Source organism: Trichophyton rubrum, assembly GCF_000151425.1.
Source record: "Trichophyton rubrum CBS 118892 genomic scaffold supercont2.1, whole genome shotgun sequence".
NCBI lineage: Eukaryota > Fungi > Ascomycota > Eurotiomycetes > Onygenales > Arthrodermataceae > Trichophyton > Trichophyton rubrum.
The window spans coordinates 2,097,033-2,120,404 of record NW_003456428.1 but is presented as its reverse complement, the minus strand read 5'-3'; the positions used below and the strand labels follow the sequence as shown (position 1 = coordinate 2,120,404).

The following is a 23,372-nucleotide window of genomic DNA, read 5'->3' as shown; positions in this document are numbered from 1 at the left end:
TCTTGATCCAAAAAAAAAAGAGCCGTCGAAACTGAAAAGAAAAAAAGGCGAGCCATGGGAGCGGCCCCGTCTTAGTCAGCAGTTGCATGTCTCGGAGCTCGAAGAAACCACCACGCAAGACGCAGAAGAAGAAACCAACCAGCAGGCAAAGCAAGCAAGCAAGCTCGACTCCAACAGACACGCGCCAGACAGTCGCATAGCATCTGGCCAGGGTTATTCGTTTCTTCTGCTGCATTATAAATTCCAGGCCGGCCTGCTCTGGCTCAGTTTCTGGCTGGGTTTTTCTCCAGCTCAACCCTTGCATCGCTCGTCCGATATCCTGCCCGTCATCTTCGCTGCCAGCTTACGGAGTATTCCTGCCCCCTATAGGACTACGGGCCACTCGCTTGTGTATCCTGCAACACGCGCTGCTCCCTGTCATCCCTCGGGTCGGCCCTCTGCTCCCCCGCCTGACAGCTCACTCCAGCCTTATACGCCCCCCGTCGACTCCCTAAAGTGACCGACCAGCTTAACGGCTTTCGATAAGTCGATATAACACGGAACGCCTCGTATACCACGGCTGCCTGCTCTTTTTTCCCTCCCCATTTCTACGTTGAATCGACTGTAGCTACATAAGCCCTCAATACCGCCAAACTGTCTCCCCTTATCGTGCCGAGGACCTCCTTCTCGTCCACGCTGGAACCACGAGCCACGCAAGCTTCCTCTCATCTATCACCAGATACGGGGATGAGTCAGACCAGGGCTGGACGGAGGAGGAGGTCTAGCAGTATCATATACCAGGAGCCTCCTGAGTCTATAGAACACACCAGCGACCAGGCAGCCCTACCGAACCTGAATGCGAACTGGGTTAACGCAAAAGGTAAGCAGTATAACTCCTTACCACCCCCCTGTTATAAAATTTGGGAAGCTTCATAAACTGACAAACACGATTTAGGAGCATGGACTATCCATTTTGTTCTGATCATTGCATTGAAAATATTCTATGATATCATACCAGGTGTGTCACAGGAGACGTCATGGACACTCACCAATATCTCCTATATGTTCGGCTCGTTCCTCATGTTCCATTGGGTGAGAGGCGTACCCTTTGAATTCAACGGCGGAGCTTACGATAACCTCAATATGTGGGAACAAATCGACAATGGCGACCAGTATACGCCGGCCAAGAAATTCCTTTTAAGCGTTCCCATCATCCTCTTCCTCCTGAGTACGCATTACACCCACTATGATTTGACATATTTCATCATCAACTTCCTAGCTGTTCTCGGAGTTGTCATCCCAAAGCTACCTATAGTAAGTTGCACCTCGTTTTCCCACTCTGCTTTTCTCTATTGTAGGGACATGGTTTCTAACCCAGGTTTTAACAGTCACATCGCATGCGAATAGGATGGTTGGCGGATGATCCGGAAGACTAATGGGTTAGCATCATGGGTTTTAGAGGGCCTTTGTAGGATCAATTTAGAATCAATTTTTGAAGCTGCTACTTGTACCAATCTCTTTCTTTCTCTCCCCCAAAGAACAGCCGGACTCCCAGCGTAAATTGGGCTTTTGTTTTACTATCGATTCCCGCATGTGTTTAATTCCTAGCAATAGTCTGTACAGATATGCTTAGCTAACTAATTAATTCATTGCTGCTTCTGCGTGTATTAACATAATTAAAAAGTATTCATCACCAAAGAAGTAAACCAGGAAAGCAGACTTACGTACCACCTTGCTCCTGGTGGCTTAATGATCGCCCTGATATCCAGCTTGGCGCGTAAGAGAAAACATGCTTGTATGGTTATCTGGCACGTGACTATACACGGGCCAATTGGTGGACCTGAAAAAGCCTAGTAATGGTTGATCCAATGAGATAAACAAATTCTAGATTTTTGTGGAGCTTAATTCATTATGAGGTTCGACGTTATTACTGAAACTGCTGTGAAAATCAAACGTAACATTCCTTTCACTTTTTCTTCCCGTTCAACTCTGCAATATGCTTCATAGTTTTCCGGCACCGACTCCTAGCCAATGCCATCCGGCCCTGATTGATGCATTCTCTTAGCTTCACCCAATCAACGACGAACGGCTTCCTCAGATCGTCGTTAGCAGAGATGATTATGTCAGAGAGATTAAGACCCAGTTGAACATCCTCATTTCTAGCGTCGATGTAGGGTGTGTCCTTATCAACCCGTAGTTTCGAGCCGTAAAATAGCTAAATTGAGAGATAAGTTAGCTAAGTTAACTTGGAGGGATTTGTAGGACACCTACGATTGGATCAAGTTTTCGGACAGCTTTCTGGGTAACTTTGTCACGCACCCAGACTTCTAAGGTGCCTTCAACCCGGCCAACCCAACGGGTCCCAAGGAAGAACAACGGGCTTTCTCGGTCATCAGGATTCTTAGGCAATGGTACTGTGTGGCTTAAAGACTTAAGGTACGTCAGCATTGTCGCCGTGTCCACATACTCCTTGGTGATCGGATGCTGATATAGACCGGAAGAAGTTGGCGAAAACGGAGCGCGAAAGGCTGGCTTTTCTTTCAAGTTGATCATTAAGGAGACATTGACGTCCTGAGTAGCATCGATAGCTCTGCGGACGGCGTGCTGAAGACTCTCGTATTGCTGCGAAAATCCTGTCTCTACTGAAAGAACAGCCTTTGGTTCAAGAGCTCCGTGTTCTTGATAGAGGAGTTGTAGGTCTGTAATGGGCATGTCTTCTTCCAAAGAGGTGGGATCTTGAATGGAAGAATCAGACAAGACTTGTGTACCAGCAGGCATTTGAGATGTAAGCAAGTCTGCAACACCAGATACAACCCACTGATGTAAGGGAGTAGGGGCGTTTCGAACAGTCGTCATTGAAAAAGCTCTTTCGCTAACTACCCTAATTCTTCAGATGTAAAGAAATTAGTACTCGCAGCTGGCGTAAGAAATATGGGAACACAAACCTCTTGTGATCACTCAGGGCATCATATATCAGGCTGGTTTCGGGAGCTGCATTACTTAGATGGATAACTTCAAATCGATAGTCAGATGGGTATCTTCCCCGTAATAGTTCACCAAGCTGGTGCTCATTGAGCCTCGAGATTTTAGGAGTAAATGTGCCATCTCTCTCTTTCCCTGTCGAGAAGATCGGAATGGCACCTTGACGGTCGGCTACGTCGCTGGATAACATGCAGCTGTTGACCTTGGGAATTTCGGGGAATCGGGGTATTCTTCTCGTACTAGACGACATAGTCAACTTACTTCGCAGGTGGGCACTGGAATGACGGTAGATATAAGGTAATATTGCTAATGCTCGTTGAAATGGAACTGATGGATGCATCTTTAACGGGCTTCAACCTCTGCAGAAAAGGAACTCAAGAAATGCAGGCAGCAATCGATTTCGAAGCAGGGTGCAAAAGAAGAGGCGTAACTGAAACAATTTTCCTGATACCAGCGAGATGGACTAAAAAAAAAAAAAAAAAAAAAAAAAAAAAAAAAAAAAAAAAAAAAAAAAAAAACAGAATTCAAAAAATAGCTAGGTGTAGTTGTTTATATAGGGCAACAAGAGCACAAGTGAGGCACGTTAGAAAAGTATAGAGTGGGGAACCCACAAAAAGAGTGGTGGTCTAAATTTTGTCCTGTTGACTTGAGAGAATTAAGAGGGTGAATACAGTCGATAATAATAACTTAGCATAGCACGACCGTGATCAGGCAATATGTAGCATCTCCAGTGGCAGAGTTGCTCTTGGTAGGGCTGTGGATGAATGATCTCATCGAGCATGAGCCAGGAGGACAATTAAGTTATTATATAATCAGAAGCTTATCATGACAGCATGAAAGGGCCTCTTGCGCGCCGGAGCTTCCTCCACCAAAGACGTCTAATAGCGCAGAAGGCCAGCTGCTTCCACTCCATGGCTTCGGAGACTGGCTATCCCCCGGTGCAGGCTCTGCCATCTGAACTACGCCATTACTGCAGTGCTTATCTGGAAGAAAGACTCTGTAGGCCCCGCCCCTAGCACACATGGATATAGAACCTCCCCCACCATAACTGACTCTATATAGACACACAGGCCTTTAATCTTTTATCAAGCGTTATATCTTCCCGGTCTACTGCTTCCGGGAAGGTATTTGCTCCCCCGTCGCAGTTCCTCGCCTTAGCAGCAACATTGACTGTACACCCCACTACGACTACGCGGTCAAAGTCAGACGAATATCTCACAGCATCCAACTCTGCTCTACATTTGCTTAATTTGGCCAACAAGATCTTAGGACCCATTGGTGGCCGATTTAGGGATACCTTTGTCTTTGACCGCTTTGCCAATTCGAGGAATGAAAGGAAGTATACAACTGACGGTGAATCGACTTTGAGTGGCGCGGATGGCACACGCGTTGAACCCTTAAATCTAGACCTTGCGCAAGGAAACTCACTATGGTCGCGTGCAGAGGACTTCTGGCACGTCGTGGGGTGGGCGCTTAACTGCTCAATACTACATCCTAAAAGATGGGCCCGTTGGCACCTCTTCTTACAATTCATGTGCGATGTCCTGGAAGATGACTGGAAGGCAAGAGAAAAGGAGTTCAAAGAAATGCCTCCTGCCGATTCAAAATCCAAGAGAGACTGTTCAATCCTCACTGAAAGTCTAATATTCAACTACATATCAACGACTTCAAACCATGTAGGCAGTGATAGGAGAATCCTCAGGGCGATTTTTGCTGATGGTTCGCAATCATCTACAAACGAATTCAGAGAGATTTTCCGCAACGAACTGCAAGAGGTCTCAAAGGAAAAGGCTCAAGCCTCACGAAGAAAAGGCGACATCAACATCGACGAGGAAATCTATGGAGATTACCTTGACAACCCCGACCAGGAAGAGGAAGATGAAGAGGATCAAGATGACCCTATCCAGAAGACTTCGGGGGGCTCCGAAAGGGTTGAGGCCCGAGTCAAGCGTCAGCGACGATCTACCAGGAAAAAATCTGGAAAAGATGATATCCCTTCTGACCATGGAGACGATGGCCCATTGAGTGCTCAGTACGACAAACTAGACCACCTGGGCAGTCTAGAGTCTCTGACCATCCGCCAACGGCTTCTATATTTGCTCTCTTGCGTTTCCAACAGTATACCAGAGCATTTCATGACGCTGCCCAGGCTGTACTCCTTCTACGTTGAGTTCATCCGACATCTCCCACTTCCTACATTTCAGCTCTTCGCCTCCCCATCCGTACTCACCCATTTCCCTCCTGCCTGCCAAACTACTCTCTGCGAAATGCTATTATTTAGCATCTTAGAGAATGCTGCACCGGCCTCAACAGAGAATTTTCTGAGCCAGTCTAAGCTTGAGCGGTGTTTCCTCCCTTTCACTGCAAAGACGAACAGCGTGATTGATAACGCGAGGGTGTCAATCTTGCTGGAGTCTTTGATACGCCTCCTTGCAATCAGTGGGCTGATATTCTCTAGGCCGCGGTTGTCAGATGCTGTTGCAAAGGGGATTGAGGCTCGGTCCAAAAAGGCGCGGATTGACGTCAAAAGAGGACAGAACAAGAAGCTGACCGAGGAGTTTGGATGGGTGTGGCTCATTGAGAGCGGAGATAGGATGGTGCACTTTGTTAACAACCTTCTACCCAACGAACCAGAACCAGACTACATCGTTATTGGGTCGCAATGACGCAGAATCTACATCGTGATCGAGAGAATAGCATAATGATGTCTTTGCTCGCCAGCCAGATATGGAAAGTCTATTGAACGAGGGATATAGAATAGACAAGGGTACCTTAAATCATTCAAGTAAGAACAGTTACAAATACGTATCTTCGTTTCTCCCTTTCCAACACTATCTTATATACCAGCCACTCCATATCGTCACTTTTTATTTAGGGTGGTGGACGAGGACCAATGATCTGTCGTCGTGCACCGAACCCGATTCCTGGTGCTGCATTATTCTGGTTATCTCCTCCTAGGTAACCGTACTGATGTACATCCCATCCTCCCTCACCAGGCCCAGTACCAGCGGTCTTCACACCCCTTTTAACAGCGTCTTTCGTCTGAGCCTGATTCTCCTCCCATTCACGCTGCCGCTCACGTTCTCGTTCCATCTCCCTTTCAAGCAGTGACTTCGAGGCCCATCCGCCGGCCCGAGTCTTTTGAGTAGATTCAACGCGTCGTCTATCCTCTTCGTCCTTTTCAGCTGTAGATGAGAATTCCGGTGGTCGGAAAGCAACTGGCTTTCTAGGAATGGGAGCTGGGTTCTCTTTCAAGAAGCGATCAGTGCGATTCTGAGGCTGATTCTTGTTGGCATAGTTTGTTGGGTCTGGAAGAGGGCGGGGCGAAGTTGGAGGATTGGTATCCCTTGGTGGCATTGCGGGAGGAGTAGGGAGCTCTCGAGGTGGTAGTGACGGAGGAGCTGGAGTTGGAGTTGTTGGTCTTTGCTCCTTATTGCGTACATTCCATTCACCCCTGAGCATTCGACGCTCCTGTTCTTGGGAGGCGAGATCATAACTGGGTTTCTGGGGAGTCGGAGTTGGCCTGTTCCCATCTGGATTTGGTGAACGAACTCGGGGGCTGGCATCTGGCTGGGGGGATCCGCGTAGTGCAACAAGTTCCTGGCGTTCAAGCTCATACTGTTTCTCTCGTTCTTTTGCCCTCTCCAGTTCACGCTCCAGTGCCTTGATACGTTCACTTTCACTAGACGCAGCAGCCTTTTGCTCTAGCAGTGGGGATGCTATTCCTCGTACGGGTTTCTGGGCAGTTTGATATTGGCTCAAGAACTGTCCGTTTAACCTTGCGTCCGCAGCTTCACGCTTGTGAAGCCTCTCCTTTTCCAATCTCTCTTCCAGTTCCTTTTCCTCTTGTTGACGGCGAGCCTCTTCCTGCTCCCACTGACGCTGTTCTTCTTGCCATCGTTTCTTTTCTTCTTCAACCTTCTGCCGTTCTTGTTCTCTAAGTTTCCTCTCTTCCTCCTCCCAGCGTAGTTGTTCTTCTTCCTTTGCGCGTTCTTCTTCGGCTTCCCGGGCTGCTCGCTGGCGCTCCGCTTCCTCCGCCTCTCGTTTAGCCTGTTGTTCTTCTTCCTCTCGCCGACGTTTCTCTTTCTCTGCAAGGCTGGGCACCGAGGGGCCAGGAGTGGTGATCTGCCGTCGCGCACCAAATGTTACACCGAGGCTCCCTTGACTTGCACCGCCTATGTAGCCATACTGGTGAATGTTCCAAGCCGGAGCTGTGGTTGCCTCATCGGCCTTACTGCTCCATGCGCTCGTCTTTGTTGGTGGTGAAGCGGTGCTGCTCCGGCCGGATGGCATCGTAGGACTGGCTCGTCCTACATCACTGACATTGCTCTGGCCTCGGGGTCGAGAGTATGGGGAACCGAACCGCCCACCTTGACTAGATCCACTCATTTGGGGACTCAACGCGCCAGTCTTGCTTTTCCCGATGGCACGCGGGAACTTGCTTGGTTGGAGAGCGTATGCTTTGCGACTGAACGCTCCAAGACACTGTAGAACCTGGGCTGGGTCCTTGGACTCGTAGAGGTCAACCGTAAGGAAAACATCGTGGGGAGGTAAGCTGAGAGGAGCCTTCTGGCAGGCGTGAAGGAAATGGGATATATTCTCCATCTGAACGAACGGCATGCTCGACTGCTTAAACTTGACCCCTGGAGGGCCCACGGCAAGATTTACCAGTCTGCCAAAGTCCATGTTAGTTATTGAATAATGCCAGTAAAAATAACAAAGTAATGCAAGGGTACAAAAGGGGATAGACCTAGGTACCTGCATAATGCTACTCCGTCGCGCAAGGCTTCCAGTAGGTCGCCTTTCGGCAGCTTCTCCTGCAGCGTCTCTTCGATCCAGTCTCGGACCTCGTTAGCGGCCTGGGGCGTATATTTGGACAGTCGCATATTGCGCAGGTCCTTGTCTAGCGATGTAACCGACGCCATCGTGTCTGATTCGACTGCTGAGTCTGGGGTGACCGTCGGGAGGCGGGATGTATCTATATCAGCGGGGCAGTCTGCGAGGCCGCGAGCATCGCCCTTTGGCTCTCGATGGCAGAGGAAATCGTCGAACTGCTCCCTGCCGCCAGAAAACTGCGAGAAGATGGCTGTCAACCAGCGTCGGTGGTGTTGGATGTGTAGAGTGTTGACGGTGACGTCGTCGCCCTCTTGGTTATTATTATCTAGATGCGATGGCCAAGTTAACTAGTTTAACTAACTCTACGCCCGCTAACTAAGGCTGAACGCCCGCCACGCAACCTTCTTCCTCAGCCACAGTCCTCGCTCGACAGGAACAGAATTCATCAGGATCATCCATCTATATTACCGGCCATGAGACGGTGACGCGGGTTGAGGGAACAGCCAGACATGAGTCCGATAAACAGTCTCTGGTTCAAATGGAAGAGCCTTAAACTCCCCTGGCGAAGGATGTTCCTCGTCGGTAAGCATAACACTCGCTTCGGCTCGATGGAAAAATCGTCACACTGACATGGAGATACTCCATCACAGGGAACGATCTCGCAGGAAACACCTACTGGGAGTTTAAGGATTCGCTCAAGCCCGGTCGGTTGCGGCGCATTGTGAAGGCCAGTCCGAAGATACACTACGCCGACGTCAAAGTCCCGCGTAAGTCTGGCATCTACTTATAGACGACCAACACAGAACACAGAGACCGTAGCTGACAGTTGTGGATGGATGGACAGCACAATGGCATCAGTGGCTTCGATACGTCCGGCCTGAGCCGCCGAGCATTGAAGAACAGCAGAATGAACTCCTTCGGCAGCAGCGGATCAAATACCTTGCGCAGCAGGCGGACGAACGGTGGGCAAGCAAGCCGTCCTTCCTCGATAAACAGGCACAGCAGGATGCTCCAGCTCTCCAATCACAGCAGCCGTCCTACCACACTACAAGACAGGGTACTGGCGCCGGCACAGCAGAGGTACTGCAGGAACAACAGCCGGATGCAAAGGGAGGCAAGAAGGTGAAAAATCCATGGGACAGGGCCGCAGGCGGGCCCAGCGAGAACTGGCAGCCTGAGTCATGGACCCCCAACGTCTCGAAGAGATGATTTGACTTGTACCATTTCTTTCTCTGCCGTCTCCATGCCTCGATGAGACTGGAACAGACGCGCGACACCATCCTGCAGCAGCAGGACGGAGGAGAAAGACAGCCGCCGCAGCCTGCTTTCCTACTCAGCCTATCACAGCCCCCATTAGGCGGATGAGACTTCAACACATTATACCCACTATTCTCACCATTGGTTTCTTCTTTACCAACTTGTACAATATGCATACCCTTTTTCAAGCGTGTGATCTTTTCTGAATATAAAAGCGGAATGGGCTTGGCCTGTTTCATCTCTTTGGCATATATTTGCATTCCGGATTTTATTGAATGGAAAATATCCATTGAAACCGTTCTCGAATGAACTATAGACTGTCTGTATAAATAGGCTATTCAAGGGGCACCCATCTATTTACGGCTTGGGCCTTCATCACCCTGTTACCGGTGGAAGGGTCGGATTGTCTTTCTTCAATTCGTTGTTAACGCCTTCCGGTCGATCAAAGGGACAGATACCTCTACCGGACGCATGCGAGTTTACTTCTTTGCATGGTAGGTATCCGCCTTTATACATATTAAGGGGCAGATGTTATATATAGTTTTGACATACATGCAGACGGCAATGCATTCATGGGTTTACATAGCTTCTAAGACATGCCAGTTAGATTCGGCATTGTCAAGCAAGTGGGATGTCTCAACGGCTTATTACGGTGCTTTGATAGCCACAGCAGCGTCCAAGTATCAAAGCCAAAAACGCATTCGCATGCATATGCCCACGTTTCATACCATTGTGAAAGGAGGATTTCCATCTTTGAATCGTAGTTGAGTATCATTCATGTAGCCGCTATGGTTGGAATCTAGTTTAAATCGTCTCGGTTCTTAAAGCACAGCAGAGAGCCGCCCAGGGGAGTTAGTTAGACAACAGGAAGAAAGGGGTCATGGTACGGCAAACAACATAGGAAATGAATAAGAGAAGTACATAGAAGTTAAAGTAGGAATGGAGCAAGGAAGAAAAGAAACAGTAGAGCGCCAGTGTTTGCTTGGAGAGGTATTAAAACGATTCCTATATACAGGGTCAAATGGTGTTGAAAGCAGAAGCCAGGGGCTGGAGTTAAAAAGAGTATCAGTGGATATTATATTGGTAACTATTAGAAAAAAAGCAAGGAGTTTAGCATAGAACGGCCTCGAGAGCTTCAACGTCGCCCCCTGCTCGTCGGACAGCTAGCAGGGCAGCTTCTGATAGCTTTCGTCTCTTGTCACGGGCTTCTTGCTCGCGCCTGGCTTTGGTCTTGGAGCTTCCGCTGGGTGCAACGCCGGTGAGCAGTTTGTGGCTATCTTCGGGGGTGAAGTTGACGAACGAGACACTCTTTACAGCTCTATTGATGACGGTGTTGTAGCTGTTGCTGTTATAGTTGTTGTTGTTGTTGTTGTTGTTGTTGTTGTTGTTGCTGCTGCTGCTGCTGCTGGAACTATTGTTACTGATACCACTGTGTGTAGACCCACTGGAAGAGAACGATCTGGTGCATTTAATTGTTTGCCCAGAGAAACTGGCTGCTTTGCGGGCATGGGCTCGTCGTTGGTGTGGTGGGATGTTGTATCTTGCTTTAGGTGACTGTTGAGCAGCTGAGCCGTGTGGGAATCTCCTGCTGATTATGGGGGCTGAGCGAGGAGCCGCGGATATGGTTGGTGCCGAATGGGATAGAGAAACTGGGGTATTATGGGCAGTTTGGATAGGAGGGGGTTGAGGATGCTGGTGGGAGCGTTGATGATGTTGTGGAAAAAATGGGAGGGTGTAGGCTAGTGGCAATGCGACTTCAGTTCCAGGTAGTTGGGGGGAGGACATTGCAACGGGGTCCTGCTGGATAGAAGAGCTGATTTCAGGGGAAGATGTGTCCATGCCTATCATGAGGCCAGAGTTTTGGATTGATTCTGGAATATGTGCGAACCGTTGGTGCTGATTGCGGAATGGCAAGGAGACAGATGTCATTGCTGGGGAGTAGCTTGCGTGAGGGAAAGGAGGTTGCAAGCTTCTGTTGGGGATGGTATGAGAGGAAGTTGTTGCCCACCACTGCTCAGGCTCATGAGACTGGATGTTGGGCTGGGAACAGTGGAAGGTAGAGACACTCATGGGTTCTGAATGCCAGGAGCTGGCTGGAGATCCGTCACAGGGCTGAGAACGTAGTATCTGATGCGGAGGAGGCGGCGATGTGTGATCCGGTACCGACGTAACGGTCGATGGATCTTGATACGGCTGCTGCTGCTGCTGCTGACAAGGGGTGGTCTCCGAGATGTCGTTGGTCGCTGGTACCGGTGAGCTGTGTATTGGGTGGCTCATCATACTCGGGCCGTACCGTGGCGTCGACATGGGTGTGTTGCTGTTGAGAGGTGACCGGCTTGACCCTCCGCTGGCATTAGATAGATGGGACGTACTCTCACGTCTATCGAGGGGAGTCTGCGAGTAGGACGCAGGCGTAGTAGTTGACTCAAGACACTCCGGGGACTGAACGATCTGCTGAAGGCCGTAGCTTTCCAGACGCTGCTGAAACCAGTTGTTGCTGTTATTGTTGTCTTGATAGGAAGAAGCCATGGTACCGGGAGAAGGCGAAGACGATGACGACGAAGGAGGAGGAGACGAGAGGGCTGGATGGTCTGAGAACAGGAGATCTCCCTTTCTTGCTGTCAACGTGGCAGGCTGTTCAATTGATTTATGCTGTCGGCGTTGTCTCCTTGTTGCAGACTGCTGCTGGTTATGGCTATACTTGTACATCTGCCGTTCCATCCAGTTGCCGGCAGTGGGCCGCGAGGAGGGAGGCCCAACAAGCTGCTCCTTTGGATCCTGAAACAGCACCCCGGAATCGACATGAAATTGGTCCCCTCCTCCTACTTCTTCTCCTCCTCCTGGCCCTGGCCCTGCTGCTGCAGGTGTTGTTGTTGTTGTAGCTGCTGCTGCTGTTAATAGCTGCCCGCTCGCGTGGGCATCAAAGGCATGGTCATGTTGGAGTTGATGCTGCTGGTGATGCAACACCAGGTCTGGGGTCAGGGCTGGACCCGGCTGGAGAGATGAAAGGTCAGCGTCTGTCCAGCGGCGGACAGGCAGACTGCCAGGCTTCATCTGGGATAGGCCTGCATGAAAGAGGGTATTGCCATCGACAGCGTATGCAAATGCAGGGCCTTTGTTGGCCGTACAACTGGGAGGTTGCATCTCACCATGGAGGCCCAACGTGTTACGGAACGAATCATCTATCGGGCCTGGCAGACTATGACCTTTGTTTTCCGCTTGCGTCCTCGAACCCATGTTTCTGGGTACGGCCATGGTCGAGGGATATATTTGTATTTTCTAATTGGGCGCAACCGTTAATCTTGATCTCCTGCAGGCCCTGCAGCTGGGTGATCCTGGGATATTGGGACCTGGAGGATATCTGGTCGTAAATCAGATAGATGGTGAAAGGGACGGCCAGACAGACAACAGACAAACAGAGAGGAAGAGACAGACTGAGAGTGAGAAAGACGAAAACCAGAAAACAACGAGAGAAAACGAGAGAGCTAAAACACGAGGGATAAAGAAGACTGGTCTCTATCTCAAGCTGGCTGTCTTATGCCGGGGCTGAGCCAGTGGATGTCGAGCAAAGGAAGTTGGTTTTTGTTTCTATTCTGAGTGAGACAGGGCAGGCAGCGTGAAGAAGCAGCAGCAGCAGCAGAAGAGGGAAGAAAGGAAATCCTCTTTTCTGATATGCAGGGTCAGGGCGCTTATAATAATAGCTCAGGCTGCAGCCAGTCACTCCATCTCTGTGTGCTGTGTATCTTTCTTGGTCTCTTTGGCCGGTGAGGTATATTTGGGACTGGCGGGCGGTCTACCATGGGCGGCCCCAGGTATATAAAAAAAGAGACGAGCAGGACGAAGCCGCCGCAGCAGAAGAAGCAGAAGCAGAAGAAGAAGAAACACAGCAGAGGCCGAGACGGAACATCCCACGGAATCGAAGAAGCCGTTGGACTATCATCCCATGCGGGCCTTTGCAGGAACAAAGAGCACGAAGTAGCAGCAGGAGAAGAAGAGACAGAAAGACGGAGAAGCAGAATGACAACGCTTTAAAGTTGGTTATTGGAGGACAAAGACCGCAAAGTCTTCGAGGCTCTCGTGTGTCTAATAAGGGGAAAAAAAAAAAAAAAAAAAAAAAGGAAATGAAAAAAGAAAGAGATAGAAATAGACATGAGCTAGCTTCCACGGCTGGTGGATTCACCAATGTCATGTCCTGTGTTTCTCCTTTGCTGGTGCGGGTGCTTGTAGGTGTTGGTGGTTGTCTATATGATATGATATCAGGGGATCAATATACAAGACGCAGGACCACGGGCCCCCGTCCCTCCCCCCCTTAGTTGCCACAAAAACGACAAGCAACGGTCCGTCCGAGGGGAGGAGAGATAAAAAAAGAAACCCAGGCCAGCCAGTATAATAGCCTGTGAAGAGAGAAGCAGAAGTTCGGTGCTAAATGCCCGATAAGAGCACAGCAGAATGGCTTGGTGCAGCCAGGCAGATCGACTCTTGTGCCATCCCCCAGCGGGCAGGCAAATTGAGCTACATACAGTACATTGAGATACGGAGACACAACCAAGCAGAGACGCAGCCTGGCGGTCGGTCGACCCTGTCACCATCGAAGAACGGTGTAAATTAATGCAGCGCGGGCAGTGGAGTGGCTTCTCTTGTTGCCCTGACTGGCGGGACCAAGCAGTGCTTCTTCCCGGGGGATGGGTAACTAGTTAGTTGTGTATACGTTAAGTAGCTTGCTGGCTGGCTGGCTGGCTGGCTGGCTGCGAGAGAAGGGGGTGTATAATATCCAAATCTGGTGCTTCAAGTCGAGCATTCCCTTTCCCCCCCTAGGCAGTTGAGAAAGACGACCCATGGTGCTGGGACAGTGAAAGTAACGTTGATACGCTCGTCTTGCCCAGCAGGAGACCGTTCGATAGTCAATTGAGCCGTCTGGATTGTTCACTTTTGTGCTTCCCCGTGAGTTAGTCCCTTGGCCAGACGGCCAGACGGGGGAGGGGAAGGAGGATGATTCCTCAGCCAGCGAGAAGACAGCAAAGTTCCCCCCCCCACTGACGATGAGGATGAAGATGAAGATACGATGTACCTCGGAGGTTCCTTGAGCCGCGCAAAGAACAATGGGACAAGGCCCTGAAGACTTGAGTTGAAAGTGTTTCTTTGCCTTCCCCCATCCCGTGGATCCGTGGTTATGATCATGCCTGGGGGGGCCACAGCCAAACAAAGGGCGCCAGGCCCAGCGAGCAGAAAGATGATGAATATAATTTTTAATTGCCTTAGTCTAACCAGACTTTTGAGACGAACTCTATCCAAAGAAACAAAAAGAGACTTGAGCGAGCGATAGAGAGATCCCTTTGTCCTTTGTTTAGCAGAGCGTACATAAGGCCCGGCCGACGGGGGAAGGCCTGTCCGCTGAGTGGGTGTATCACCGTCCTTGGAACCCTCATGCAGGCCCTCCTTCTGGGTCGCTGGCCGTGGGTTCGGCGGGTTTTTTTTTTTTTTTTTCTTTTCGTTTCCTCTTGGTCAGACTTCGAAGTATCACCATCGCCGGCCTGCTGCTCCTTAATATAAAGAGCGGGTTCGCTGTTGCATCCCAGAGGCAAGGCAGGTTGACACGCTGGCCGGTTGCACGGCGCTGACATGGCCGGCCGTCGACATCGACAGTAGCCTCGACAGTAGCCTCTTGAGACGAAGTCCTCGTCCTGTCCTTGATCATCGCCGGTTCATCATCATCGTCGACTTGTGTGAATATCAACGGAAAAAGCGAGCCCGCCAATGACTGGAGCTGCGGCGAGATGGAGCATCCTTGCTATGACGCAGGATGACGGAGACTTTCCCGAGGCGCTCCAGGGCTTTTCTGGGGCAAACCGACGTCGACGGAGAGTAAAGAGACAAGACGAGCGAGTCTTATGCTGATGCTGGGCTGATGCTGGGCTGATGCTGATACGACTTGCAGTTGATGTTGGCTGAACAGGCTGAGATGAAGATGAAGATGAAGACTGAGACTCATCAGATATCGGATCAGCCCGCCAGCAGCTCCTGCAGCTGCAAACTCAATGTACTCTGCACCCCTCAAGACGTAGATAGTAGATGTAGATGTGCAGCAGTAAGCAGTATAGACAGAGAATACGCCGTAGAGATGAGAATCTGCCAGCAGCAGCCAGAGCGACCCTGCGATGCGGCGGTGCATGGCTGTCGAAACTGCCGGCGGTCGCGAGTGACCTCCAGTTTGGTGCAGCGCCCCGCGGTTCTAGAAGTACCGGCGACCCTCCGCGGTTTTGTCAGCGATGGCGCCGGCCACAGCCGACCTCTTCGCTCTCTTAACTTTTTTTTTCCCTTCGTCAACCTCGTTTTTACGACGACGTCACAGCGACGAAAAACCTCCCATCTTCCTCGCAAAAACGCCCGCCAGACGCCCGCAGCCCAAGCATCAACGACGATAGATAGAAGCACTCGCTAGCTGTCCCCGACGACGGCTGTCCAGCTCTGAACTCCCCCTTCGCCGGCCCTTCAACCTGCTCCAGTAGGTAGCCAGGTCGGACTCACGCGCGCCCTCTCCTCGTCCTCCTGATCGAGATCTACTCTTTGCCTCCCCCCTCTTCGACCACTTCCCCAGCTTCTCATCACACATCCAAATGCTCTCAGGCCCCAAGACCGGTGTCCAGATCAAGACTCAGCTCGATATCCTCCTGTGCAGCAAGCAGGACCCCGAACTCGCTCTCGCGCGCCTCCCACAGCCCAGCATCAGGAATGTTCAGCAGCCAGAAACAACAGCTCATCTTCCAAGTCGGCTCGCCTTTTACCATTACTCCCAACTGCCTCAAGGTCATTGACGTCATTTGCTGGTGGAAGTGAAGATATAAATATACCATTTGGTCCCGTAGTGATATCTCCTCGTGCTATTTGTCCTTTGCTCTTTTTGATATCTGTCTACCCCGTCTACGTGCTCTCAGCATGGCCTACTAGGGCCATTCTTTTCCCACCAACCATGGTTTCCTCCCAGGAGCCCATCTGGGGGATCTCCCCGTGTGTATTCGCTGTGGACAACCGATCTGACTCTGCTCTGCCTCGATCTCGACTCGCAAGTGATATATCCTGCAAAAACTTACCCTTCAGACAGCTACCCTCCAGACAGCATATCCAGGATACCTGAAAAACTACTCCTGAGAAGACCACCTTCTCCATAGTCACTGCTCTTCTACCTCCCCTGCTGCTGCTTTCTCCATATCAAACTCCTGTACCGAGTAAATACCACCAAGTGACCTCTCCGCCCTCTCACCAACACAAACAACACCCCAGCCACCCTTCAGCTATCACTGCAGCAGAACGAGGAGAGAGAAAACTTCACTTCCCCTCTTCTGCAGAGCCTGAGTTCGGTGAACTAATCGGGAGGCTGGGAGGACATCTAAAGAGGAGAGGACCCCCTCTTTTGCTGTATTTCTTGCTGCTGCTGCTTTTGTTTTTTGTGCGTTGCTATAAAAGAGCCGAACTTGATATCGTGCACACAAAACAAGCGCAAGAAATGTCATTCCGCTGTGGACTCTTCTACGGCCTCAGTCCTCAGACAAACGCTTACTCGACCATCGTCAATTTCAACACAGGCACAGGCACAGGCACAGGCACAGGATTCAAGGACCAGCCCAGTCCCCAGTACTGCGCCATCATGTCTGCTTTCCACCATCACCTCGACCTGGCCGGGAGGCGCCGTCTGGGTGCCCTCGACGCCTACGAACGACCGTACTTGTCCGACGAACCCAAGGATGCAGAGACTGCAATTATACCTCCGCAGTTCACCCATACGCCTCTGGTGCGCTCATCTACCCTCTCATTCTCGGACTCGTCAGTGTCAAGTCTAGGCGGCGGTGACTTGAAGACTGAGGTCCAGCGCATGCTAAGAGAGACGGCAACGGAGACACAGACGGAGCGGCCACCGCAGCCTGCCCAGGAACACCAGCCACAGGAGCTGCTACAATCGGACGGAGAGAACGGCGATGACGAGTACAGTGAGGGAACTGACATTGCCTCTTTGACTTCTGTCGATGACCAATCTGCTGGAGGTGTAGAAATCTGTCATTTACCTGTCTCTGCTGAAGTCCATGTTGATCGCCCATTGCTGGCCACTGACTGCTTTGATGAAGCCGAATGGTTAGGCGACAACGATGATGATGGTGAAGATGATGAAGATGATGAAGATAATGACGAGGAAACTGAGGAAGAAGACGATGATGAGGATGAAGAGGACGAAGAGGATGATGAAGAAGACGAGGATGTTGAGATGTTCGATTCTGACTCTGACGATGCCTCTGACGATGATAACGACGTCTCTGTCAATGGTGACGACCATGTAGATGGTGAGTTTGTCCCTCTCTGATAATGTCTATATCCCGACTGCTAACTTCCACAGACCTAGGTCTCGACGATGAGTTTTCATACATTTCATTTTCACGCTCTGTGCACTTTGCACCCGCGCTGGAGACTGTGATCCCCGACAAGACATACGACTCGGAGACGGAACCACCCACGGAGCCACTTCCCGAGATGACTATCCACGAGAAGATTCAGATTGCTCTCGCTGCAAAGCCAAGGTCTCTCGACCCGGCAAACTTTAGCAATGACGAGCACGACGAGCCAGACGAGCACTCCAGGGACCATCTCGACCTCGACAAGCAGCTCCTGACCGCCTACATCAACGGTCTACGCACCATCTCAGCTCATGTCTGCAAGATCGTCATACGCTCGCGCACCCTCCCCCACGACCCCAGGGCAGTTGAGGGCGTCGAGCCTGACACCAGGACATACGTCAACGAGTACCTTGACAGGATCTCGCTGCTGCTGCAGAACTTTTTCCCCAACTTGGTTGATGAGGACAAGTTCGACGACATACTCGAGTCCACGACCATGGCTGTCTCGTTTGACGACGAGGAGAATGTGACCTACCGCCCTGGCTTCACCGATGCCCGTAAGATGATACAGTCGGCGCTGGAGGAGACGCTCGACGTGGACGACATGTACATGGCTGACGAGGTCACCAAGTGGCTGGCCAGCGAGCTGATCGAGCCTCTTGGTCTGCGGGCCGTAAGACTCGAGAGGAACTGATCTAATTCTCAGCATCACCCTCACTCAGCATCACACTCAGCTTCACACAGCACATCAGCACATTAGCATCAAACAAAGGTCTTATGTGCTTCTTATTTACCCATCATGTCCTTTATGACCTTCCTTTTCTTTCCAGCAGTTCGGACAAGTTTACGGCGTTTTTCTGTTTCCCTCTTGCATGCATAATGAAAAGCAACTTCGCAGGGCCATCTTGTTTATTTCTTGTTTCTCCCTTTCTCCCCCCCCTTTTCTTCTTCCTTTCCCCCCGGTTGACTTCATTATTTGCTTCATTATTTTGCTTCATCCGCCCTGCCTCTGCATCCCCGGTTCTGCATCGGTTTTTCCCCCCCTTTAAGTTCAATGACACGCTCTCGACGAAGATCAAGACGACAAGACGACAAGAAAAGACACTCTGAAACGATAAAGCCGGTGTACTTACTTAGTTAAATAGCTACCGTTCTAGTCAAGCTATCATCTGCTTCTACAGAGTACATCAATTATCCTCTTTCTGTCTCGTCTCCGGTGGCGCTCCCACACCGGGCCAGGCCAGCTAGTTTGCCCCCCTGGCGATAGTCTCCACGGAACGAACTACTATATGCAAGCAAACTATTATAACGTCAACGGAGATGCTGCCATTTAACTATGATAGGAACTAGTCTTGACTGGACAATAGCTGATGATCGCATATGATCTGCGCCAGCATTGGATGCCCTTCATCCCTTCAACCCTGAACTAAAGCAGGTAATCCAGTCCCTCAAGCGATCACCTCGACCCTTTGTTCGTCATCGGCTTGCCTGCATGATGACTTACTTGACTGATTGACCAGCGTGTTTACTAGTCCAGCTCCTGGCTTTACTGGCCTACCAGAAATCTCCCGGTCACTCATGAGCCAGCAGTAGTCCCTTTTTCAACGGGCGTCTCCGTGGCCAGGGACCTCTCGCCAGCCCGGCCCTGCGTCTTAACCGTTTCTTGACTGCCCGGCGTCCGACCCAACCAGTCATGCGGAAGCCAATGGGAGCTCCGCGATGGGTTATATATTAGCCAGGTGGACGGTCATTTCCCATCCCTGGCCTTAGCTGGGGTAATAAGAGGGCGAGGACAGTTATCCGCCATTAAGGATTGGGACGGTGGAGGGGGCTAGAAGGCAGGCGAGCCGGATAGGCGGGTGGACGGACGATGGAGAGATGGAACCGGCCAGCTAGTCGATGTGAAGTGTCAACAGCAGCTGGATAGTTGGGCTGATATTGAAACATGAGGGCGGGAAGGGGAGGGAAGGGCGTAAGGAGCTCGCTGGCTGGCTGGATAAGCAGGCAGGCTGGCTGCGAAAGAGGATGATACATACCGACTGGAGCATTCCTCTGACTGCCCAAAGGGTACCTTGATATTAACCAATATATTTGACACTGTTGTCATTTATTCACGGAGTCTCGATATTTGGTGTTGATATACTTGCTCCATGCTGATAGTGCGCATACTATAAGCAGCCCGTAGACTTACTCCTGCATTCAAACATACAATACAAACATACATATCTATATTGCTACCACGGACACACCTACCATATAGATATCTCGTAAACGAAGTAAACACTAGCCTCTATACAAACAACAAACGAGCTATAATTAGAGCCTAAGACGGCCGCTGAGACGGCTCGACGGAGAAGAACCATGGGGCCCTCCCAGCCCGCCCATCCATGCAGGAGGGCGTGTGTCAGACCACCCAATATGGTATGGAGATGCGAGGGGTTTCGAGAGCTGCTGTGGCCGTTGCTGGCGGTGCTGGCGGTGCTGGCGGTGCTTGGAGATGCTTGGAGGTGCATCAGAAGGCGCCCATTCACCAGCCGATCTGGAGAGACTTGTCCCTGGAGGGCAGGCAGTTAAGCAGCAGCAGTGGATGCCCGAAAGGAAACATGGGGCCTCTCTTGTGCATTAGTGCATTAGTGCATTTAATATCAAGCACGGGAGCAGGCAGGCAGTGCCACGGATACCAGAGGCAGCCATATGTAATAGCACAAGGCAGTGTCCCATATACTTGATAGCACAAGGGAAACCCGGGTGGTCGGCTGGGCTGCTGAATGGGAGGAGCCGTTTTTAATTATCCAGACTCCGACTCCATCCTGGTGCAGCAATTGGGAAGAGGAGTGCCCCATCCTGCATCCAGGCAAAAGACCGGACCATGGACGGGCAGGTAAAGTCAAGATAGCCGGTGCGAGAGCCTGGGGGAGGATGCTCATACTCTGACTGTGCTGCTCTGCTTGCTTTTCTGCTCTGTTTGCTTCTGATTGACTTGTGTTTGCTGCCGTATTTGCAGACAGGGAGAGACAAGGCTCCTTTGATTGCGTACGACCGGGGAGATCGACGGCTTGATAGCCTTGCAGTAAGCAACTCCCTCGAAGTAAACCGTATCGTATCAATAGAGGTCACTACTCGTTGGCAGTGTGTGCTTTGCGGCCTGCCTTTGAGTTCTTCTCCAGGTTTTCCCATGCCCTGGTCAACTATACATGTATATATATGTAAGAGAAACAAGGGAGAGAGAAAGAAAACATGCTGATGGGCATCCACCCAGCTGTCTCGGGCCGGTACATGGCGAAAAGGGTAGCCCTCTCCAGCCAGCAGGATTTTGGGCTGTTAAGTTGCGAGCTGTCCAACGGAGAAAGGAAGAAGAAACGAGCTTGGAGCAACGGAATCCAGAGGCCAAAACCGACGGGACCTCTATCCGGGAGGTTGTTGATAAAAGAAAAATATAGTACGGAGTGCGGGTATGCCGTCCATGTCCATGTCCATGCTCCTAAGCGACAAAAAGCCGGGCCTTGCAGGCACTTCGAGTGCAAAAGTTAAGTGGCACTACTACGTCTCCGACTTGTAGTAGGTCTGTACGGAGTACTCCAGAGCGATAGCATCATCGCACAGAAGCCGTAAGAGCCGTGGGTGGCTGCCTTGCCCTGGCTGTAACGCTGCGACGCTCTGATGGCGTGGAAGATGGCCGGAGCATATCACCAGCCGTGCCTGTCAGACACACGGTTGACAAGCATCTGCCTCTGTCTATCTTTCTGTCTGTCAAGACGACAAGACAAGGCTCTGCTCTTTGACGGTCTCTCTCTGTCTTACTGTCTTGCTGGTCCTGCTGGTCCTGCTCGTCCTGGCGTCTCAGCGATTGCAGGATATAAGCATGATTGGGCCTGACCAGGGGCGCTGCTAAGGACTGGATGCCGATCTTTAAAAAGCAACCACGGCGACAAGGAAGTCAATTTCTGGGTCTCCAAGGGAAGGAAAAGACGAAGAGGAAGAGGAAGAAGCAAATATAAGCTACTCAGCTGGAAAAAGCAAGGAGCGAGTCGAAGTCGAAAGTGGTCGTCTGTCCTGCATGGCCGTCTTTGGTATGCCTCTCACAGCCAGCAATCAATTCCTGTACGGTCTTCATATTCAGCAGCCGTTTCCTAGCCGTGCATGTTGCACAGCGGACCGAAGTAGCGAGACAATAATAACGACTCCCGTAACGGCTGTCTTGTTGATTCTGTTGGCGACGGTGATGTTGCTGTCCCTCTGGCTGTCCCTCTGGCTGTCCCTCTGGCTGTCTCGATTGAACGGCCTCCTCCTCTCATCCCTCGCACCGAGCTGCAGGCACTGACGGTTCCCCAGGGGATTGACTCTTATTCTCCATCCTGCCAGCAGGATTCGAGAAAGAGAAGAGGGCCATCATCGACAGACTATTCGCATCGTGCAGAGCTAGTGGCCGCCATCGCTGAACCCGCCCCCATGGCGTGTATTCAACAGACGGCTAGTCAGATATTCACGGTAGTAATGTCCGTCAACAGAGACTAAGTAGTAGTGTAGACGATGATGAAGGTACCTGTACCTGTGCCTGTGCCTGTTCCCCTGCTCCTCGACAGGGTCCCGTCTCCATCCCCGTAGCGTTTTCTCTGGCCGAGCAGCAGCAGTGCGGATCTGGCTCAGGGGTCCCGGTCCATTATTCTCAGGCTGGAGGAAGGCAGCGCAGACGCATCGAAGGGGGACCAGGCAGCCAGATGGAGTTCCGATGGAGTCGTCCCATGGATCACGGCAGTGCGATGGACGGCCGCGATGGAGCAGATCTGGTCGTATCCTCTGGCAGAGTCGCAGCAGCCAGCAGTGGTACCATGTTTCTTTTCTTTTGAAGCCCATCTCTGCTTTAATAGACCCGGCAGCCTGCTCCGGAAAAAGGACTCCCTCTCTCCCTCCCTCTCGCTGGCTTTGCCTCTGCGTGTATCCATACTTTGCTCCTTTTGCTGTGCTTCTCTGCCTTTGCCGTGCTTTTGCTTCTTCTGCGTTGCCGCGTCGGCCGCTGATCGCTCGATATCAGCCATCATAACCATCGCCCGCGCAGCCAAAAGGGGGGAACCGCCCGGCCAGGGGACATCCTGACTCGATCGGACTCCACTGGGGGACTTTTCAATCGCTGGTTCTCGCTCTCCATCGATCTCTCTGGCTGCGGCTGTCGGTCGGTTGCTGGTACATCTACATACTTACATATAAAAAAGTACATCCCCCTTTAAGCCCCTGAGCCTACCTCTACGACTGCATCAACCTCGACAGCAACAGCAACAGCAACAGCAACAGACAGACAGACAGACAGACAGACACCAACTACCTGGAGACAAGAGGCTTGAGCCTGCTACGAAAAGAAAGTCTTCGCACATCGCCTGCCCACCCCCGCGAGATGGCGGCGAGATAGACTCAGCGCTGGACGAGACGAAGATATATACGAACATTCAGCCACCCCAGGAAGAAGCAACGAGAACGAAGGAAAAAGCAAGCAAGCAAGAAAAGAAGACGAGCAGAAGAGAGAAGAAGAAAAAGGAATATCGTACTCTAATTGATATTCGTCCTCCGTCCCTTCGAGAATTTGCATCCGGACGGCAACCGACGCTGTCTTTCTCTTTGTGCCTGCAACTGAACTTGATAGACAGAGATTCAGGCTGAGAAGACAGAGACAGAAGACAGAAGACAGAAGACAGAAGACAGAAGACGGAGAGACGGGAGAGACGGCTCTTTATCCCTCCCGCTGCTCTGCCAGTCGCTCGCTACCGGAACTGTCCCTGTAGGTTCCCTTTCCCCCGTCCTGGATACTCCCGCTGCTCCCGCGCGGCCAGTCTGGATGCCCCTTTTTTTTCTTTTATATCTATCAACAAGGCTACAACTACGAGTTTACTACCTGATTCTGTTGATCCTGCTGATTGAGCGTATTGATGCTGAATGATGCTGATT

The 23,372-nt window shown here is 51.2% G+C and overlaps 10 protein-coding genes across 11 annotated transcripts in view; 4 read left to right on the top strand and 6 right to left on the bottom strand.

Annotated features, from left to right (window-relative positions):
- The window catches only part of TERG_00798 (uncharacterized protein), a gene marked incomplete at both ends in the record, with an annotated part of 2,173 nt that extends 1,869 nt beyond the window's left edge, over nt 1-304 (bottom strand). Inside the window, one exon of the mRNA XM_003238763.2 lies at nt 140-304. Within this exon, the coding sequence (XP_003238811.2) occupies nt 140-304 (165 nt within the window). The remainder of the gene's footprint in view (nt 1-139) is intronic.
- A 422-nt stretch (nt 305-726) lies between these two features.
- Nucleotides 727-1,415, top strand: TERG_00796 (uncharacterized protein; the record flags this gene model as incomplete). 2 transcript variants are annotated; one of them, XM_003238761.1, is made up of 3 exons in its annotated part: nt 727-859; nt 935-1,293; nt 1,368-1,415. In XM_003238761.1, the coding sequence occupies 3 exons, from the start codon at nt 727-729 to the stop codon at nt 1,413-1,415; spliced, it is 540 nt and encodes a 179-aa protein (XP_003238809.1). The 2 variants fall into 2 exon arrangements, with proteins under 2 accessions (XP_003238809.1, XP_047603616.1); XM_047747654.1 differs by having other exon boundaries at nt 935-1,386.
- An 805-nt stretch (nt 1,416-2,220) lies between these two features.
- On the bottom strand, nt 2,221-2,835 carry TERG_00795 (uncharacterized protein; the record flags this gene model as incomplete). The annotated part of the gene is made up of 1 exon (XM_003238760.2): nt 2,221-2,835. The coding sequence occupies one exon, from the start codon at nt 2,833-2,835 to the stop codon at nt 2,221-2,223; it is 615 nt and encodes a 204-aa protein (XP_003238808.2).
- A 959-nt stretch (nt 2,836-3,794) lies between these two features.
- On the top strand, nt 3,795-5,627 carry TERG_00794 (uncharacterized protein; the record flags this gene model as incomplete). Its single annotated transcript, XM_003238759.2, has 2 exons — nt 3,795-3,960; nt 4,024-5,627. 2 exons carry the CDS (start codon nt 3,795-3,797, stop codon nt 5,625-5,627), a joined length of 1,770 nt encoding a protein of 589 aa, XP_003238807.2.
- Nucleotides 5,628-5,832: 205 nt separating this feature from the next.
- Nucleotides 5,833-7,886, bottom strand: TERG_00793 (uncharacterized protein; the record flags this gene model as incomplete). The annotated part of the gene is made up of 2 exons (XM_003238758.1): nt 5,833-7,633; nt 7,720-7,886. 2 exons carry the CDS (start codon nt 7,884-7,886, stop codon nt 5,833-5,835), a joined length of 1,968 nt encoding a protein of 655 aa, XP_003238806.1.
- A 420-nt stretch (nt 7,887-8,306) lies between these two features.
- On the top strand, nt 8,307-9,006 carry TERG_00792 (uncharacterized protein; the record flags this gene model as incomplete). The annotated part of the gene is made up of 3 exons (XM_003238757.1): nt 8,307-8,379; nt 8,448-8,564; nt 8,642-9,006. The coding sequence occupies 3 exons, from the start codon at nt 8,307-8,309 to the stop codon at nt 9,004-9,006; spliced, it is 555 nt and encodes a 184-aa protein (XP_003238805.1).
- A 1,158-nt stretch (nt 9,007-10,164) lies between these two features.
- TERG_00791 (uncharacterized protein) lies at nt 10,165-12,698 on the bottom strand (the record flags this gene model as incomplete). Its single annotated transcript, XM_003238756.2, has 1 exon — nt 10,165-12,698. The coding sequence occupies exon 1, from the start codon at nt 12,307-12,309 to the stop codon at nt 10,165-10,167; it is 2,145 nt and encodes a 714-aa protein (XP_003238804.1). The 5' UTR covers nt 12,310-12,698.
- A 2,976-nt stretch (nt 12,699-15,674) lies between these two features.
- TERG_11631 (uncharacterized protein) lies at nt 15,675-16,218 on the bottom strand (the record flags this gene model as incomplete). Its single annotated transcript, XM_047750716.1, has 2 exons — nt 15,675-15,875; nt 15,997-16,218. 2 exons carry the CDS (start codon nt 16,216-16,218, stop codon nt 15,675-15,677), a joined length of 423 nt encoding a protein of 140 aa, XP_047605235.1.
- Nucleotides 16,219-16,555: 337 nt separating this feature from the next.
- Nucleotides 16,556-18,129, top strand: TERG_00789 (uncharacterized protein; the record flags this gene model as incomplete). The annotated part of the gene is made up of 2 exons (XM_047747653.1): nt 16,556-17,384; nt 17,438-18,129. 2 exons carry the CDS (start codon nt 16,556-16,558, stop codon nt 18,127-18,129), a joined length of 1,521 nt encoding a protein of 506 aa, XP_047603615.1.
- A 1,800-nt stretch (nt 18,130-19,929) lies between these two features.
- TERG_11630 (uncharacterized protein) lies at nt 19,930-21,267 on the bottom strand. Its single transcript, XM_047750715.1, has one exon. The coding sequence runs from the start codon at nt 20,610-20,612 to the stop codon at nt 20,220-20,222; it is 393 nt and encodes a 130-aa protein (XP_047605234.1). The 5' UTR covers nt 20,613-21,267; the 3' UTR covers nt 19,930-20,219.
- Between the last annotated feature and the right edge of the window lie 2,105 nt (nt 21,268-23,372).

Excerpts from the sequence above, each read along its gene's own strand:
- TERG_11630 (XM_047750715.1), bottom strand. The coding sequence starts at position 20,612 with ATGGGAAAACCTGGAGAAGAACTCAAAGGCAGGCCGCAAAGCACACAC.